General features: G+C 45.7%; 1 protein-coding gene across 2 annotated transcripts in view; it reads left to right on the top strand.

Annotated features, from left to right (window-relative positions):
- Window positions 1-17632, top strand: part of LUZP2 (leucine zipper protein 2) — a 1193026-nt gene that overhangs the window by 762145 nt on the left and 413249 nt on the right. The window contains exon 7 of one of the 2 annotated variants that reach the window (XM_085646302.1): window positions 17126-17188. In XM_085646302.1, coding sequence (XP_085502428.1) covers window positions 17126-17188 — 63 coding nt within the window. Of the gene's footprint in view, window positions 1-17116; window positions 17189-17632 lie in introns of both variants that reach the window. The other variant, XM_085646301.1, reaches the window with a different exon arrangement.

The raw sequence follows: 17632 nt of genomic DNA, 5'->3' as shown, positions 1-17632 counted from the left end.
AGGTGTGTAGAAAAATAAAACAAAACTGTTTTGAATCCATTTGTTTAAAAACAAGCCAAATCGTTTTCACACGGAAAAAAGGACCAAATGTTTATGTATTTCAAGTGGCAAACATAGCATTGATGTTGCCCACAATGGCAGAGGACATTCCCAGATGTGCACCTCATAGCTGATTTATGGAGCACAGATGATTCCATCCCTTTCCCACAGCAGCCGCTTAGGGAGGCGTTGTAGCCAATAAGTTTTTATCAGAGCCGCTGTTCACATCACTAGGAGCTGAAGCATCCCAGGGTGGCTCTAAGAATACATTCATCATCAATCGAACACGATGGGGACTACAATACAATGGGTCCAGACAGGTCTGTAGGATAATAACCAGTGCTGGTTCAGTTCTTGAAGCAGAGGTGTGCCGAAACATTGTACCATGTGCTCACAGTGCTGTCTCCATTCCGAGTTGAACTGGGGCACCCATTGCAGAACAGAAAAATGTAAATAAGAATTTCCACCAAAAATAGCAGGACAGGCGAGAGTCCTCCAAAAAAGCTAACCAACAAGGAGTGTATGAAAGATGGAATAACTCTGAAAATCAAAGGTGCTAACCAGACCAGAGCCCATACATTTAAAATAGTGCTTTATTCCTTTCATGTCGGACATGTTAAAGATATGATGGACCAGCTAACCAAAATGCAGTGGGAAGTAAGTATGGAGTAGTCTCTATCTCAGACAAGGAACTTGCAACATGGAGATCAAGCTTCTCTCTGGCTGAAGTTAATGTCCATCCTTTTGAAAAACCAAGGCTTTAGGTTTGCTCAGAGAATCAAATCGTATGTTGGAAACATTTATTGAAGGCTATAGTGCTGCCTCCCTAACTGTGCGGGCAGGTGGAAACAATACTTGTGTGCAACAAGTTACTATGGAATTAACCTATTTTAGATAAGTAATGCCCAGTTACATTCCGCAGAAATCTTGATCATTCAACATTAAATAGCTCCCATTTGAGAGCAGCCTGAACACCAGATGAATCACAGCACCTGGAGAACCCTTCAGATATCAGGACAAGTTCGCTACCGAAGCATTACATGCCTGTGGAGAGAAACGTCTTTGCAAATTAAGAACCTGCTTAATGCATCCTCACACCCGGAGCCACTAAGAAAAACTTCAGTGACCCCATTCTTGCATCAAAACCTGAATGGTAATTCCCAGAACTCATGCACATAACCTTTCCCCAGCACTTCATATCTGCCCACCTGTTGGTAATAGAGACAATATTGTAATTGGAAAATAATGACCGGTAGGGTTATGTAACCATAGATTATCCAGTCTGTGGCTGATGTCTCAGCCACGGTGAAAGGTAATTGGTCTGATTTTTCAGTGCGCAGCATGGTATATTCCGCATCTTTATGTGCCATCACTAGCTGCCTTTCTGTTAAATCATATTCAGAAAACAGACTTGTATTATTGATGTAATGTGACAGCAAGTGGCCAGAATGCAGTGTTTGCTACGTCCAGTTCAGTAGTACGATGGACCGTAATTGCGACTGCCCATATTGTGAAATAAACATGTCTTGCTGTATTATGTCAATTGCAGAAGACACTATGTTGCCCAGTGAATAATTCCTGGATGCAAATGTGATCATACCATTGTCATACACAGCCAAAGTCTTTTCTAAATTAACCCTTTCGATTGTGCGCAATCTCTCAGCAGATTCCAATGAGAAATCTTCCACAGCTCGCTGTATATTTCGTACAAAAAGCTCTTTTGATGTGGGTTCCGGGGACCTAATAGAAAATCCCAGAGATCCATTATATCAGAAAGAAGGGACAAGAGTTGCCTCACCTGTGAAAGTGTTGAGGTTTTTAAGCAATCTAGGCACAACTTTCCAGCACCTTAATAATGTGGCCACTACTGAGTGTTCTGTCATATACCGCTGATCAGGCCTATAGACGTTAAACCCTTCAATGTTACCCCGGAAACTAGATTGACACATATTTGTGTCTGTCGGCAAAACCAGCCATCCCTTCTAGTTGGGGTCTGGTGAATTCAAAGAACCACTACCTATCATGCTGTCTAGTGTATCCTCACTGTCGTGTGTTAAGTGCTGCCTATGCTCGAAGTGTGACAATGTGGGAAAACAAGGTGCGTTCAGGTCCTTTAATTTTGCTATACCAAAACAAGAAGTTTGTTGCGCTGTTTTGTTCAGGAAATGCATTTGATGTGGTAAGAGGCACACTCTAAATAATGCCTCAGTTTCCTGAATCTGTCAATCTTTTGTCCCTAAGACAGATTTTGTGTCAATGGTGTCTTTCCAAAAGTTGAAACACTGTGTAGACAGTTGGGAAATAAAAGAAGTAGATTATATCAGCTTGGTGTTTGCTAGCATATTTTTCTTTGCAAGTGGAGGTGCAAGCCTATAAAAATAAGAGAATCATTTCTCGAGCATACAAAAGGACACTAAGTCTGCTCGTAATACTTAATACATTATTTGTTCAAACAAGGCAGTGCAACTAACCAATTTCTAAATCACCATGTATTTTATTTTATGGTGAAACAAGCGAATTACAATACATTCAGCGTTAATATTTACGTATAAGGGTTGCTCCAAATGGAATGTGCAAGAGAGAGAGATGCTCAAGTAAGGGGTGATGAGAAAGAAAAGAGTTCAGAGTAGTGACATAAAGAATAAAACAATGGTACAATTGAAAGGGGGTGGACTGGTTTTTAATCACCGTCCTTAATGACCTGGCCACCTTCTGGTTTAAGCAATTTCCAATTTCCAATTTTATACATAGAGATATATTCACATGTGGCACGTAAAATATGGAGATTGGGGTCCAGGCCTTTTATTGAAAAGTCGTCGACGTTTTGACCCGACTTGAAGCCATAAGGGTAGTCTGGACCTTGGCTATGAGGGTCTTCATAAGGACCGGGTGGGGCAACCCAGGGCAGGGTGAAAGGTCTTCGCAGTACCCCCTCCGTAGTTTGTGGATAAATTCCAATTCTTAAGATAGCGGTCCTTGTAATCCTGTGGCCGTACTATCACAACCTAATTGATTTGCGTGTGCACAATTGTGCAATCTTGAATTGTATCATACACTCAATCTGAAAAGTGGGGGGAAGGAGGTCCGGGTGGTAGGTTCTCATTTAACCGGGAATTGAATTCTATGGCTTAAGCCGCATACCATCAGCATACCGGTACCAGCCATGGCTGGCTACATGTTGATTTAGAAATTGGTGTGTTGCACTGCCTTGTTTGAACAAATAACTTATTAAGTATTACGAGCAGACTTAGTGTCCTTTTGTATGCTCGAGAAATGATTTACTGATATACTGATGGTTATTGATTGATCTCCTTTTCAAATGAGGTTTAGGACCATTGTTTTCTGTACCAGATTGTACCCAGGTCCAAGACCATTTTGGGTGACCCCATTTTTTGTAATGGCTACAAAAATAAGAGGCTTGGTCTGATGTGTCAAAACCAGAAAAATAAGCAATATTTTGTTCAAATATCTTTGAACTACCTTTTGTTGGCGTTGGGCAATGTTCCCATTGTGTGACATTATAAACAGCATGTGGGATACTTGCTTTGTGTAAAAAATGGTGACCATAATGTTGATAACAGAACATGTCACCAAAATTAGATGTATCATCATACAATTCATCATTAGAAAATGCAGCTGATTGCTCTATATCTGCAAGCAAAGTGTGCAGTTTCATTGTCTCAATCATCAGAGAAAGGTGATAATATCATTCAAAAAAATATAAAACAAATACGGAATTTGCAAACGTTTAGTAGGACAATACATGTTATACAATACCCTGTCACACTATTCCTTCAGGAACTGGAACTGAGGTAACATTTACCAGGGACAGGTCCCTCAGTTTACGGTGGATGATGCATGTGGCTTTAGAATCAAGTTCACAAATTGTACTGCAGTGCGTTCTCGGAGATAGTGTCCATTCAGTAGTAGGAAAAAGACAGTTACTAAACTAATCCAGAGAACCAGAAAAAGTCATCCAAATTGTAATCCAGAGATGTATCCATGAAACAACAAAATATGTCTTTTCAACCAAAGATAGAGAGCATACTTCACAGCTTGACTGGGAGAGGCGGTGTTGGCAGTTCAGGTTCACTTGGATCCAATGAGAAATCATCATAATGTACATAGTAGCCAGACGCCATCCGGTCTATTATTGGCAGCTCGGCAGGTTTTATAGAACTGGGAGATGCCTCGATCCCTGGTATGTTTCCATAGACATTGTCAATTTTTTTAATTGAGATTTCTGTACTTGTTGAATGTACAGTTGTAGTTGTTTCAATGGTAGAAGTATCATTTCAGTGTTGTTTACTGCTTCTATTTGGAGAGTAGAGCTTTTAGTAGCAAGAGGAGTGCGTCGGCTACCCAGGAGCCCACGCGGTCTACTGTTGAGAATCAGCCACATAGCGTGGTTTGATCAGATCAATGAGACAAACCTTTTGCCTCGAGGGCCGGCAAGAGGCGGAAGAGGCACAGTTCTAGTACCTTCGACAGCCAGGACAGGTTAGATGGCCCAAGTTCCTTCTTGTTCACTATTTCTTTTCAGACAATGTCCGTAATCTTCGTGACTGCAGGCAGGTCTTGCTGCAACTACCGTCACTTCCCCAATGGCAGCGCTTTTACTTGAACATTGCTTTGTAAAGGCCGAAATTGATTGAGTTCCTGTAAAGCAGCCAATCGTTCACTGATGTCAAATGGTGATTCAGCCGCCTCTGCGCCGACACTGTCGCGGTCTGGTACCCACATTCTCACACCACACAGGAGCTTGTAATGTGTGTGACCCCCTTGGGATTTTCTTGGCATGTTGTTAATTGCTCCCTGGATCCCATATAAGTGATTGACCCAACTGCCATTTGAGCCTAAGACCCTTGCTGTTAAAGATTGCTTTAAGTCACAGTTTTTCCTCTCGATTGCGAATTTCCCTGAGAATGATAGGGGAAAAAGTACCACAAGGCCACACCCAAACTTCCCGGGGCTTCTTTGTAAGCCCTAGTGCTAAATGCCGGACCCTGGTTGGAATGTAGTGTGCCAATTGCTTATGTCCCGATAAAGACTCATAAATCAATTACAACAGTTTGAGAATCAGCTGAGAGCTGTGTCCAAGCCCACAGAAATCTGGAGCATGAATCCACTGCCACCAAGATATACTCGTAAACCTAATTTGATTGTAAGGGGCTGCAGTGATCAAAATAAACACAAATCAAAGGCTTCTCATAGAGGTGTCTGTGCTGGATGTGCTACGGTGGAGCCTGACATCTGCTGACAGATGTTGCATTTAAGGTCAAAATCTTTGGTCTGTTTTGATAGAACTGGCCACCAATAGTGGTGCTTCAGTAATGAAACTGTGGCAGTAATCCCTGCGTGAGGAGAACCCAGAACCTCATTTGCAGCTAGTATCAGTCCTGATCTGCAATCAATGTTTGGTATTGCTCAATCCCCCACTCCTGGAATCTGTGCATCAAACTTGTAGGAGTATTTGAGTGGAAAGCTTTTTGACAGGTGTTTGAAATCGGAGTCTCTAGTTGGCAGAGGTAGGTACCTTTGTCCAAATAGGGACCCTTGTTTCTAGTCAGGGTAAGGGGGATCAACCCCTAAAATAACCCCTGCTCACCCCTTTGGTAGCTTGGCCCGAGCACACAGGCTTATCTCAGAGGCAGTGTGTAAAGCCTTTGTGAACACGTACAGTAATACAGTGAAAACACTACACATGGACACCACACCAGTTTAGAAAAATAAGTAATCTTTATCTAAACCAAAACAAGACCAAACAACAAAAATCCAGAGTACAGTATTAAAAATAAGGCTTTCAAATGGTAGAAATAGTTCAGATCAATGCAAGTTGTACATGCAACACTTTTCTCACAAAGTATCTTAGATGTGTCACGCAAAACAAACAAAATGGCCTCAGGGAAGGTGATGCATCGATTCCTTACATGAGGGGAAGGTGATGCATTGGTTCCATGCTTCGGGGGAGGTGATGGGCAGTTGTGGTCCGGGATGAAACCCGATTGATCCGGGTCCACCATGCCCAAAATCGGGGGGGCGGGACGAGAAGCCAAAATCTCATAATTTTTTTTAGATCAACATTAAGTAAAGGTATAGGGCAGTACGAAGAGCATTTCCTGGGGTCCTTCCCTGGTTTGGGGATGACCACCATTTCCGCCATGTCCATCGTGGGGGTCAACTTCCCAGCGGTGCTGAAGGAGTTAAAGAGTTGCGCCAAAAAGGGAGCCAAGTCGGACGGGAACACTTTATAAAATTCGACCGGGAATCCGTCTGCTCCCCGAGCTTTACCAACCGCGAGTCCCTAGATGGTCCTCTGGACTTCAGCAGGACCGATGTCAGCCTCCAGGTTAGTCGTGGTGTGAACCCTGAATGGAGTCACTGTGCTGCTTGAACATAATCTCCCACCGTCGCGGGGTCCAGATACTCCGCGGAGTACAAGGCTTGGTAGAAGGACTCAAACTTGCACGCTATGTCTTCATCCTGCCGCAGGATTGCCCCCTGTTCGTTTCGCACTTCCGCTACCCGATGCGCCACTTTCTCCGCATGCAAGGCATGTGCCAGAAGCCTCCCCGCTTTATTACCTCCCTAATAATATCGCTGTTTGGTGTGGAGCAGGGCATATTCGGCCCGGTCGAGGTCCAATGCTCGCAACTGCTTCCTAGCCTGTGTAAGGAGCCGTAGTGTTTGGACAGCCCACGCACGTTGGTGGACCACCTCCAGTTTCATGATTTGATCCTCCAATTCTGCCCTCTTTGCTCTATGGTCTCTATTCAGGCCCGCCGCTATCGCTATACATTTGCTGCGGAGGACTGCCTTCAAGGCATCCCATATAGTGTCGACCCCCACTGAGCCGTTATCATTAAGCTTCAAGTAAGCTTTAAAAGCCGATCTAAGTTCAGTGACGTTCACGTCATAGGTGAGCAATTTGCGGTTCAAACACCAGGAGCCCTGCCTGGGAGGACCTCCTGGAAGTGGCAACCTCAGAGTCACCGGCGAGTGGTCCGAGAATGCCGCCACCCCTATAGCCTATGCCGTAACCCTGGGCGAGGTCCAAAAAAGATCTCGTCCGAAAGTGATGACGCCACGCATCCACCAGTCCGGCCTCTCCTAGTGTCCTGAGCATGGTATTGGAGATCGAGCCAGAGTGTCCCACCTGAAGAGTGGACCTGTCTAGGTCTGCCACAGGGACTAAATGAAATTTGCCCCCAATGATAGGGTCCTCATCTGGAGATGCCAGAATAGAGGTAATCGTGTCTCGCAGGAAGACTTCATGTCGTTTGTTAGGGCTATGAACGGAGGCAATCGTGTATGTATGCTCCCCCATCAGCACCCGCAAGGCCAGGAGGCGTCCTGCCACCTCCATGTGTATGCCCACAACTTTTCCCTGGAAGTGCGTGGCCAGTAAAATTGCCACTCCAGCCGTTTTCCCGGGACCTGAGAAAAAGTATTGTCTGTCAAACCATTTGATTCTGAGTCGCTTCCAGTCCGCCCGCGGCAGGTGAGTCTCCTCCCATCACATCCAGCGTCTCTCAACAGGGCAAACAGGGTGAACTGTTTAACAGGTGAGTTAAGGCCCTCAAGTTGAAGTTCATAATCAGCACTTTAAGTCTGGGCATGGTAAATGTGAAATGGTGCTAACGCATACAGGGCCGACCCCCCCAGGATAACCAGCAGGTAAAGGGAATTTCCCCTCCCCTTCCACCCACCCGCAGGCCCCACCCTCTCCACCCCCCATAATCATGGCTTGTAGGATCTGGAGAAGGCAGTCCCCCCGCCCCTGCATATGTGTGTTAAAACGTCTCCCAACTCCCATTGAGAAATACACTCAGGGTCCACATATCGCACTGTCCCATCGAGCAGATTGGTCCCGCCCTCCTCCCAGATGTTGTGTCCCATGTCTCGCTCCCCCTTGCCATCCCTGCCATCCAGGACGATGCCGCTCCCTACCTGGCTGCAGTCTAGTGGTACATCCCTCCGAGGCAGAGAAAGAAGACAGAAAATAGAAAAGAAAGTAAAAAGGTCGAAAGGGTTAAGAGACGAACATGAGAAAAGATCAAAAAGCAGTTTCGAATGGAACTTGTAGGCACGAACGTGCAAGGGTCCATGAGTCCAACTGTCCGGCATCGAATCTCCAGGGATGGGGCTCCTCTCACCTAGACTGTTCACCTGTCTCATGAAGTCGGACCAAACCTTCAACAATCGTAACTATGGCTCATGTCCTCAGGGAGCACTCATTCGACGCCAACTACCGGGCCCTCCTGATGCTGCAATTGTCGCAGCCCTGCCTCTCTCTCTTGTTGCTGCTCCACCTCCGTCGGTTTCAGCTGAGCACCCCTCCTGGGGCCTCGTCTCCTGTTAGGACGTGGAGGCCATCCCCTGCCTCCTCCGAGTCGCCCGCTTCGTCCAGAGCCTCGCCCAACACCTCCCTTGCTTCCTTTAGGCTGCGGACTCCATGGATTTCGTTTTGCCAGATAAAGGAGAGGCAGAACGGGTGGCCCCATCGATAGCGAATTCCCTGATCACGGAGAAAGGAGGTGACTGATCGCATGGCCCTGCGCCTCTGGAGGGTTAGAGGGGAGAGATCCCAGAAGACCCCCACTTAAAGGCCTTTGAACTCCACTGTGGTGCGGTCGCGGGTGGCCGCCATGATGAGCTCTTTCTGGCGGTAAGAGTGTAGACAGGTCAGGATGTCATGAGGCTGGCCCGGGCTAGAGGCAGGGTGCCCAGCCCGGTGTGTGCGGTCCAACACTATTTCTTTGTCTTTGAGAGCCGGAACCAGGTGTTTGAAGAACCGGGTGACCCATTCCTCCAGCTTGCCTCCATCTGCCTGAAATAGTACGCTCTTGAGCCGGACATTAGAGCGCCTCGATCGGTTCTCAAGGTCTTCCAATTTGAGGTATAGCTCCTCGTTACACTCTCACAAGTCTACGAGTTCTCGGGCCTGCGTGGCAAGTTCCTCCTCACGATGGTCCCCATTAGGTTCCAGGGTGTCCACCCTATCCCCAACCTCGGTGAGTTCTGACCGGAGCTGCTTGACGTCCGAGGCCATCTCCTGTCGTAGGCTCATGAAGTCCTTTCAGAGCGTACCGAAGAGCTTCTCCAGAAAGTCCTTAGTAATCGGGTCCGCTGTGTTCCCACCCTCCAGCTCGGTTCCCGTCTCGCCTACCTTCTTCCACCCTGATTTCTAGAGCATGTCCTTAATGGATGGGTCCTTATATGCAGTATCCCTCCTGGACTTCTGCATGGCCATAAACGCAGACCAATGGGCGCAGTGTGCATTAGCAGCAGAGGTGGGGAAAGGGGCGCCCCCGTTGGGCCTCTGCGATCACCAAGCTAGGCAAGGGGGCTGCTCTCAGACCACCACCAGCGAAGCCCACCGGGTCCCACCTCCTCTACGTTGGCACGGGCCCCGGTGTACACCACCTGGTGAGCGCCACTCTCAGGCGAGCCACTCCCGGGGGCCATCGCAGTCGTTCCCTCCTTCGTTACTATCTCTTGGCACCCCCGACGACCGTCACTTCTCCTGATCCCAGGCTTATGCTCTGCGCCTGCGAGAGGGTTGGGGGCCAATCCTGGTGGGGTAGGGCTGTAATCCAAAGAGCCGACCTCCAAGGCCCACGAAAAGGCTAGGTCAATGTGCACCTCCCAGGTAGGCCGTTAGCTAAGCTGCGCTCGATCCCCCCACTCCAGGCCGCCCCGCTTGCAGTGCATATGCCCCAAACAGGGCCAGCCACTCCTTAAGCTCTCGCTCCGCCGTGCACCAGCCACTCACCACCGCAGCCCAAGGCCTCAGACAGTGCCTCTCCTCTCGCCGAGTTCCGCACCTCTCACTGGGATCCCACGTGGACCGCTCCAAGGTGCTCCTGTATGCCAGGCACCAGTCCGCTTCTGGCATGGGCCCAACAAGGCCTCTCCTCTCCGGGGAGTCAGAGGGGGCACCAGCAGAAAGGGTGTGCTCCAACTGCTTTGCGAGAGGCGGCACCTGTCGTCCTCCGCACTCCGACCACTCACAGGGCCCTCTCCAGTGCCCACCACAGGTGGCCAGGAGCACCGATCATCCGGCGGTGCACAGCAGGTGGGTGCAGGAGAGCACAGCACCCGGGAGGCTACCAACGTGTGAGCACCGTTCGCTCCGTCCCCTACACCATGCGTCCTCACAGGATCGGACCGAGCCATCCCTCCTCCCGGCTCCACGTCCAGCTAGGCCTCACCAGGCCGCGTCTCAGTGGGAGGCCCTCCTCCACCATCAATGGAGCTGCAGCCTATTGCACTTTCACCAGGCCGAGCCCGGACCCAGACGATCAGCCGCGGTCCCTGGCACCACAGCTGCCACCTGCCGCGAGACGTTGTGGCCGGCTGCCGTGCCGCCGAGAGAGTCGCTTCACCACTTGCTGCAGGCCCCCCGCTGCAGGTCTTGAGATCGCTAATAGATGCCCAAGTGCGGCCCCGGCGAGCGGAGCTCCGAGAATTCGGTGTTACTCTGCCGCCATCTTGGCCACGCCCCCATAATGTAATGTTTTAAACTAAAAAAAAACTGATATTTGCCAGTTATAGCTATTTGCCAGTTATAGTTCAGTGAGCTAACTATAACTTGCTCCCATATCATGCACTTCTTATAACCTCACATAATATATTGCTCATGCCATGTTTAATGACAATATTGAAGACAAAATAAACCTTTTATGAGAAGAAAAGAAAATGTCAAATTATTAGATAAGTCACCCTTAAGTAGGCCTTATAGCCCACTAGATAATGCGTCTTGTATTTGAAAGTGGAACACATAGGAATTTAATGTTTGCATGTTCCTACAGTGACTAGGCCCCAAAAGTTCATATTTCTTTTGTTAATCTGTGAAGAAAAAACTGAAGTACAATTAATGTATTACTCACTTATTTTGAGTTGACAATAAGATATGGAGATGGTTCCACCACTTTCTAAAATATTTATTGAGAGCCAATTCATTAGTGAAGTTGGACTTTTGATAGGTATAAAGGAAACTTAACTAAAACCTATGCTTTAATTGCCAGAAGCCCCAGCAGCTAATTAGCATTGGCTTACCTGCAACTGGCCTGTCAGTGCTGCTTTCACAAGTTGTGAAATAATGTCGTCAGAACAGAGGCTACGGCTTGGGCCTAGCAGGTTGGCATTGTGGAGGTGTAATCCAGCTTAACCTATGACATAACATATCATAACTTAACTTAACCTAACATAACGTGTATTTGTTAAGCACACATTCACCCGTTGGTATTATTGCTTTGAATAACAGATGTTTATATAAAAGGGCAATTTAGAAGGGTCCAAGAACTTCATTAACTTCCTGTACCTTTAAAGTTTAGTGATAAGGGAAGCCTGTAGAGGAGGGGTCTTTTGATCCCAAAACACACTTTATCCTCCAGGCTTTAGGTTTACTGGAAGATGGAGCTGGCCACATAACTACCTTGGAGTGGGTCAATGGAAGGGGACTGCTCACACATTTAACCATTAGCTCCCTCCAAGGGCAGTAAGATCTTGCCATCAAGGGTGCACTATAAGATAGTTTGCAGTGAGACATACAGGAGGTGCTGCAAAAATGATAAGCTTTTCCCTTGGGAACTTTTTGTCCATTGGCCAGGGAATGTACAGGAATCACCCCCTACTCACTGGCTAGTAATTTGGACACACATATCACCTCACCACCAGCACCTAAGAACACTTTCTGGACCTGTGTCAGAACAGAGCAGAACATATGAGGACTGGACCTGTGTCTGTAACCTGTGAAGAGACCTGAAGACCTGGACCTGCTCCCACTTGTAGCCAGGACAAAGAAGGGACTACAAGGATCATTTGTCCGACTACAGGGATATAAAAAGCTGCAAGAATCCTTTTCCAGGAGTGGATAGTGGACCAGTTACAACTGGACTAGACCCTGCTGATGTTCTCTGCTGGAGTGTGTTCCCCAAAGTCCTGTGAGATTTAGAAGTGGCCAACAGGAACTGTCCTAGAAGGTCTGAAAAGTTGGGACTTCCGAGACCTCTGGAACTTTAAAGGGACCTCATGGCAAAGATGCCTGATTTCAGAACAACTTCATTGGATACAGCTTCGGGTTTGCCTCTCTCTGTAATGTTCAGCTCCCCCCCCAAAAAAAACGAAATCTGAAGGTAAAGAAATTGACCAGGTTGACCTGCTTGGTCTATGTTGAATGTGCTCCATCGCAGTCAGCCTGAAATCTAACTTAGGTCCCACTCAACAGTGAACAGTAATTTCTGATTGGCCCTTTACTTGTTCTAAGCTCTTTTTGCATTACAACTTTAAAAATTCATATCTACAGCCCTATGTCACTTTGGTTCATTTATTTCGAATAAAATTATGAGGGATTATTATTGAGTTGTGTTTTGACATTTTATTAATGTTAAATACTTTGCACACTGTCCTAAGTTAGTCCTGTCTACCCCATACTATATCTACCAGGTTTTGAGCCCATATTTGAATTCCTGAATCCTTGGGGCAGATTTATCCTGGTATTGCGTTGCCCTTGCATCTCGTAACGTGTCTCAAAGGCAAAGCAATACCTAAGTTCAATTTACTAAGCAATGCCAGACCTTGCTTGGTAAATCTGTCGAAACAAAGGCAGCGCAAGTTGCTGACTTGTGTTACTCTGCCCTGGGAAGGCATTCCATGGGTGGGCCGTGGATTTTGGCCCATTCCCATATTTAACAATACTGGTAAACCTGTTTTACCAGGTAGAACTGGTAAACAATTCCTTGAGGCGGTTTACCTCGAGGTAAAAGGCCTCCAGGGATTGTTTTTATGCATAAAAACAATCATGCATGTAACTCAGACATCCTTTTACCGTGGCGCAAGGGTGCCTACGTTATGGGACAGTACAGGCAAAGAGTAAGAATGTGCCATATCTTGATAAATTTGGCACATTCCTGCCCTCTCCCTTTCAAGCAGCAAGTTGTCTTGCTGTGCTGGTATGTTATGTTATGTTATGTTATGTTATGGATATTTTTAAAGCGCAGCGGTTACCCCAGGGTGTCCTGGCGCTAGTCCCTACTCCTTTGAGCAAAATACGTAAAAACGGAAAGAAGAGTTTTACTTATCAAAAATCCAGGTCTTTAGTCCCTTCCTAAAGGTCAAAATATCAGTGGTATTTCTCAGATGAAACGGAAGGTCATTCCAGGCTTTAGCCGCACCGAAAGAAAAACTCCTACCACCTCACAATGCTTTTTTGTGGATGGCACTGTGACCAGCTTGGGTCCAAGGGAGCGAAGAGTTCTTTTCGGTGTATAACACTGAAAACAGGCTTTGTAGATGTTCGGGTCCTATGCCATGCAGAGCCTTAAAAACCGTAGAGAGCAATTTGAAACACACTTGATTACTCACCGGGAGCCAGTGTAATTTTTATATTTCTTTATAGATTGAGGAGAACTTGGACGTACCAGTGAGTAATCTAGCTGGAGTTTATTCATGAATCTTTCTTGGATGTTTAGATAGAGACTGTTACAATAATCCAGCCTTGCCATGACCAGTGCTGTGACCACTGTTTGCCGGCTAACGGGTGGTAGAAACGGCAATATTTTCTTCACTGTTCTAAGAACAAACGCTGTTCTTGATGCCACTGCATTTACTTGGTCACCAAAGGTAAGTCTCTCATCCACTATTACTCCAAGGTTTTTTACTTTTTTTGAAGGCGTAGGGAGAGCGCCCATCGAGTCCTGCCACCAATTTGAGGTCCAGAAGTTGTTATCATTCCCAAACAGTATGACTTCCGTTTTGCCTGAATTAAGTTTTAGGCAATTTTTGGACATCCATCTTCCGACTGATTCCATACAGTCTTGGAAACGTTTGTCCAGTCCCACCTCCTGACCTGGGAGCAGAGACACCACCATTGGGTGACATCTGCATATGAGGTGAGACCAAATCCAAAAGCACTAATAAGAGGGGCCAATGAAGAGACATACTCATTGAAGAGAGTAGGGCTCAGTGAGGACCCTTGCGGGACGCCACAGGGCAGTACAAAATATTTAGACTGGAATTCATCCAGGGATACAATATGTACTCTATCTGTTAAAAAGGATTTCATGAGATCCCAGGCTGTAGCCTGGATCCCACATGCCTTCAGACGATCCATCAGGATATCATGATGGACGGTGTCGAAGGCGGCGGATAAATCCAATAGGATCAGAGCTGTCTTGCCACCCATATCCATGGCTTCCCTAATCTCCTCTGTGGCCTTACTCAGAGCTGACTCAATACTATGTCCCCCTCTAACGCAATATTAAGTAGGATCCAAGGTTTGTGTTTTGCCTAAAAAAGCACTAAGTTGTTGATTCATAGATTTTTCAATCAGTTTTGCTTGAAGCGGAAGACGTGAAATTGGGTAAAAATTATTTGGATCCTTAGGGTCCAGACTGGGCTTCTTTAGAAGGGGGAGAATTGAGGCAACCTTCCACAGTTTAGGGAATTGCCCCGTTTAGAACATGACATTATAAATAAATGACAGTGATAGGGCAACTGGAACCGGGGCCATTTTGGCCACAGCGACTGGGCCTGGGTCAAAGGGCTACCCTGATTTTGCTGCCATAAGGAACCTAAGAATGTCATTCGATGACAATGGCCTGGACCTGTCAAAGGTATGGAAGGGAACCTCCATTGACTTAAGTTCCTCCCTTGACGTATCCGTCCCAGCTACGTTTAGGCCGCTAAAGGCAGAGAAAATGGTCTCCACTTTATTCGAAAAGAACTTAGCAATATCTGCACAAAGTTCCTGACTTGACTGAACTTTAGCAAGGCCGGTAGCTGCCAGGCTTGATACTGTTTTAAACAGCTCTTTCGACGAGGATTTCGCTAAATCAATTGCTGTGTTGCATGGCAGAATGATAAATCTGGTCCTAAGTGTTTAACTTTACAGGATTCTTGGACTTGTTACTTGGGTAGGTCTCACATCTTTCACAACTAATAAACCAGGAAATTCACAGAAACAATCAAAGGTATAAGTGCTTTACAGTTAGGTATGGTAATAAGAGATTTGGTTACATAAAAAAAATAGGAATTGATTAAAACGACAACATTTCAATTGACCTTATAATTAGGTGTTGAAATAAGGTAAAAATCTTTAAACATTTAAAATATGAGTCTGGCAGTCCACGGACAGACAGACTCACAGGGGTGCTGCGGTGGCGGTCATCCAACTGCCCTATCACCACAGCACAGTCCCAGCCGCCAGGAAACTGCTGTTCCCTGGCGGTGTTGTGGTGGTCAGGAGTTTCCTCTTTGCTGGCGGTGTCATGGAGGTTCCTCCCCCATAAACACTGTGGCAGAGAGGAAACGTACCTGCTCCGCATGGGAATGTATACAAGGGGGCGCAACATTTGCACTCCTGCATGCATGTGCCCCAGTTCCTGCACAGCATGAACTTTTCAGTCCATACCGTGCAGGAACTGTTTTTGGCGATCCCACTCCAGTTCCCATTTTTAGAGGCACCGCCGTGGGAACACCAAAAACCAGCAGTTTCGGCGGTCTGACCACGGCTTTGGCAGGATGGCGGCACGTTGGACTTGGCGCCGCACTACCAGAGTCATAATCGGACCCAAAGTCTCAAAGTAGAAGTCTTGAATGGGATAAGGCACACCAATTATCTAAACAACAAGAGGACTTCCCTGACTGCAAAATTCAAACATTTTTCACTCAGAAACTGTGAAAACCAATGTGTACAGCTGCTTTTCTGTTGTATCGCAGGTTTTGTTTTCATCTTGTTTATCTGGATACTATACTTTGTCTGTATGCTTTTGTTTCTTCTATCTCTCTTTTCTTCTATCATATATAGAAATGTGGTTCTCTTCAAGGGGATTCTTTTGACTGTGTTAGTTGTTCCTCCTTACCAAACAGATTGAAGGTTCAGAGGGGAATGTTTAGAAGACCAGATGTGGATTATTCCCCAACAATATCTGTCTCCTCACACTGAAGACCATGCTGGGTAGAAGAGTAGACTTTAATATCCCTGTTCTGCACTGTTAGGCAAGGCTAAAGGTTAGGCAGGACTCTCAACTTTTTATGGGTTACTACAACAGTGGACCAATACCACCCAACCATGGGCCATTGTCTGTGGTACTGAAACATAAGTAAAAACGTTTCTTTGCATCCTTCACATTTAGAACATCATGCAGAGAGACTACCTGATAGATTGGTCCAGAAGAATGCAAAGACCCTCTTGATAGGGTCATCAGATTGGCAGAAGGATGTTGAACCCGTTCTGTCAATTGGGTTGAAGGTATTCACGCCTTTCTATCCATTAAGGACATCTTGTGAGATAAACTGCTAGATACCTTAGTATTTGATCTTTATTGATTACAGAAAACATTTGCATGGAGAAAGCAACCTACCATTAATAGCAGCCTCCTCATCAAGTACCAGCTAGACAGCCGATGGAGGGCTAAAGCAAATTAGCCTTCAGGACCTTTATGCAGGGAAACGTTCACTATCTAAAAGTTATTGTTCCTAAATGCATAATACAAAGTATAGCTTTACAATTAGATTGTATTTTTAATAAATATCAATATTAGTTGTTGAATTACTTTTCTAGCTTGGTGAAACCAGAGATATAGAGTATAGTGTAATTCCTACACCGCATACTATGGTTTTACGGGAGAGTTTATTCTGCCAAGCAGGGATTCATGCATTTGGGGTGTATAGAGTCTAAGAATCAGCAATAAAATTCTGCAAAAAATGGATGTAAGTGCTCAAAAGAGGCAATTCTTTTCAGAGTAACACTCTTTGAAACCAATTTCCACAGTGGCTTATGAGGCATGTAGAACTACTGCTTTTTTAACTGAAGATGTGTTTGTAGAATGTCAAGAGGCTCTCATTCCTATTTAAATTAATTTAACTTTGAATAGGTCTGGGAATAACTAGGTACAGGATCAAAATGCAAGTTTATTGGATAACACAAACGTGCTAACATGTAAAAAGGAAAAATGATCATACTACTTAAAAACATTTAAAATGTGTCTATAAATGTAACAAGATAATTATTTGAGTCCCTGCTCTTTATTTAACCCCTACAAGTTATCTAATTCTCTAATTTCTTATCTTGATCATGCAGTCAAAAAAAATCCAGGCTCAACTGAAGGACCTTCGGTATGGAAAGAAGGACCTGATATTTAAGGTACGCCATTTTGTGCTGCTGCTGTATGATTATTTTTAGAGTATGAACACCTTTGAAAGCTACTTGTGCAAACCGTCCGACCTGTGTTCTCAATGCGGCTGAGTGTTCAGCTCATGGGCTGTCAGCAGAAAGAAAAGAGTCCTCAACCCTGAAAGGCGGACCCGAATCTCCTAGCTCATTTGCAAAAATATCCTCTGCTGTGCTGATATATGAGGCAAACTGAAACTGTTTTGAAAGGTACTCTTTGTCAAAGATATTTCTAAAGCTTTTCAAATCTCCCAGTAATATTTTCCGGTACTCTTGATGTACTTGCATTGGATGAACTCAGGAAACTGCATTTAAGAGCATGCAAAGAGCAATGTCTGTAAAGATTGGCATTTAAATGGATTTGAGTCACAATAAAATGAATTTGTGAATAATATTTTAATTCAATGAATGACAAAC

The sequence above is a fragment of the Triturus cristatus genome, chromosome 3_1 (genome assembly GCF_964204655.1).
Source record: "Triturus cristatus chromosome 3_1, aTriCri1.1, whole genome shotgun sequence".
Lineage (NCBI taxonomy): Eukaryota > Metazoa > Chordata > Amphibia > Caudata > Salamandridae > Triturus > Triturus cristatus.
Note: the sequence above shows the minus strand (reverse complement) of the source record. Positions and strands in the feature narration are given on the sequence as shown.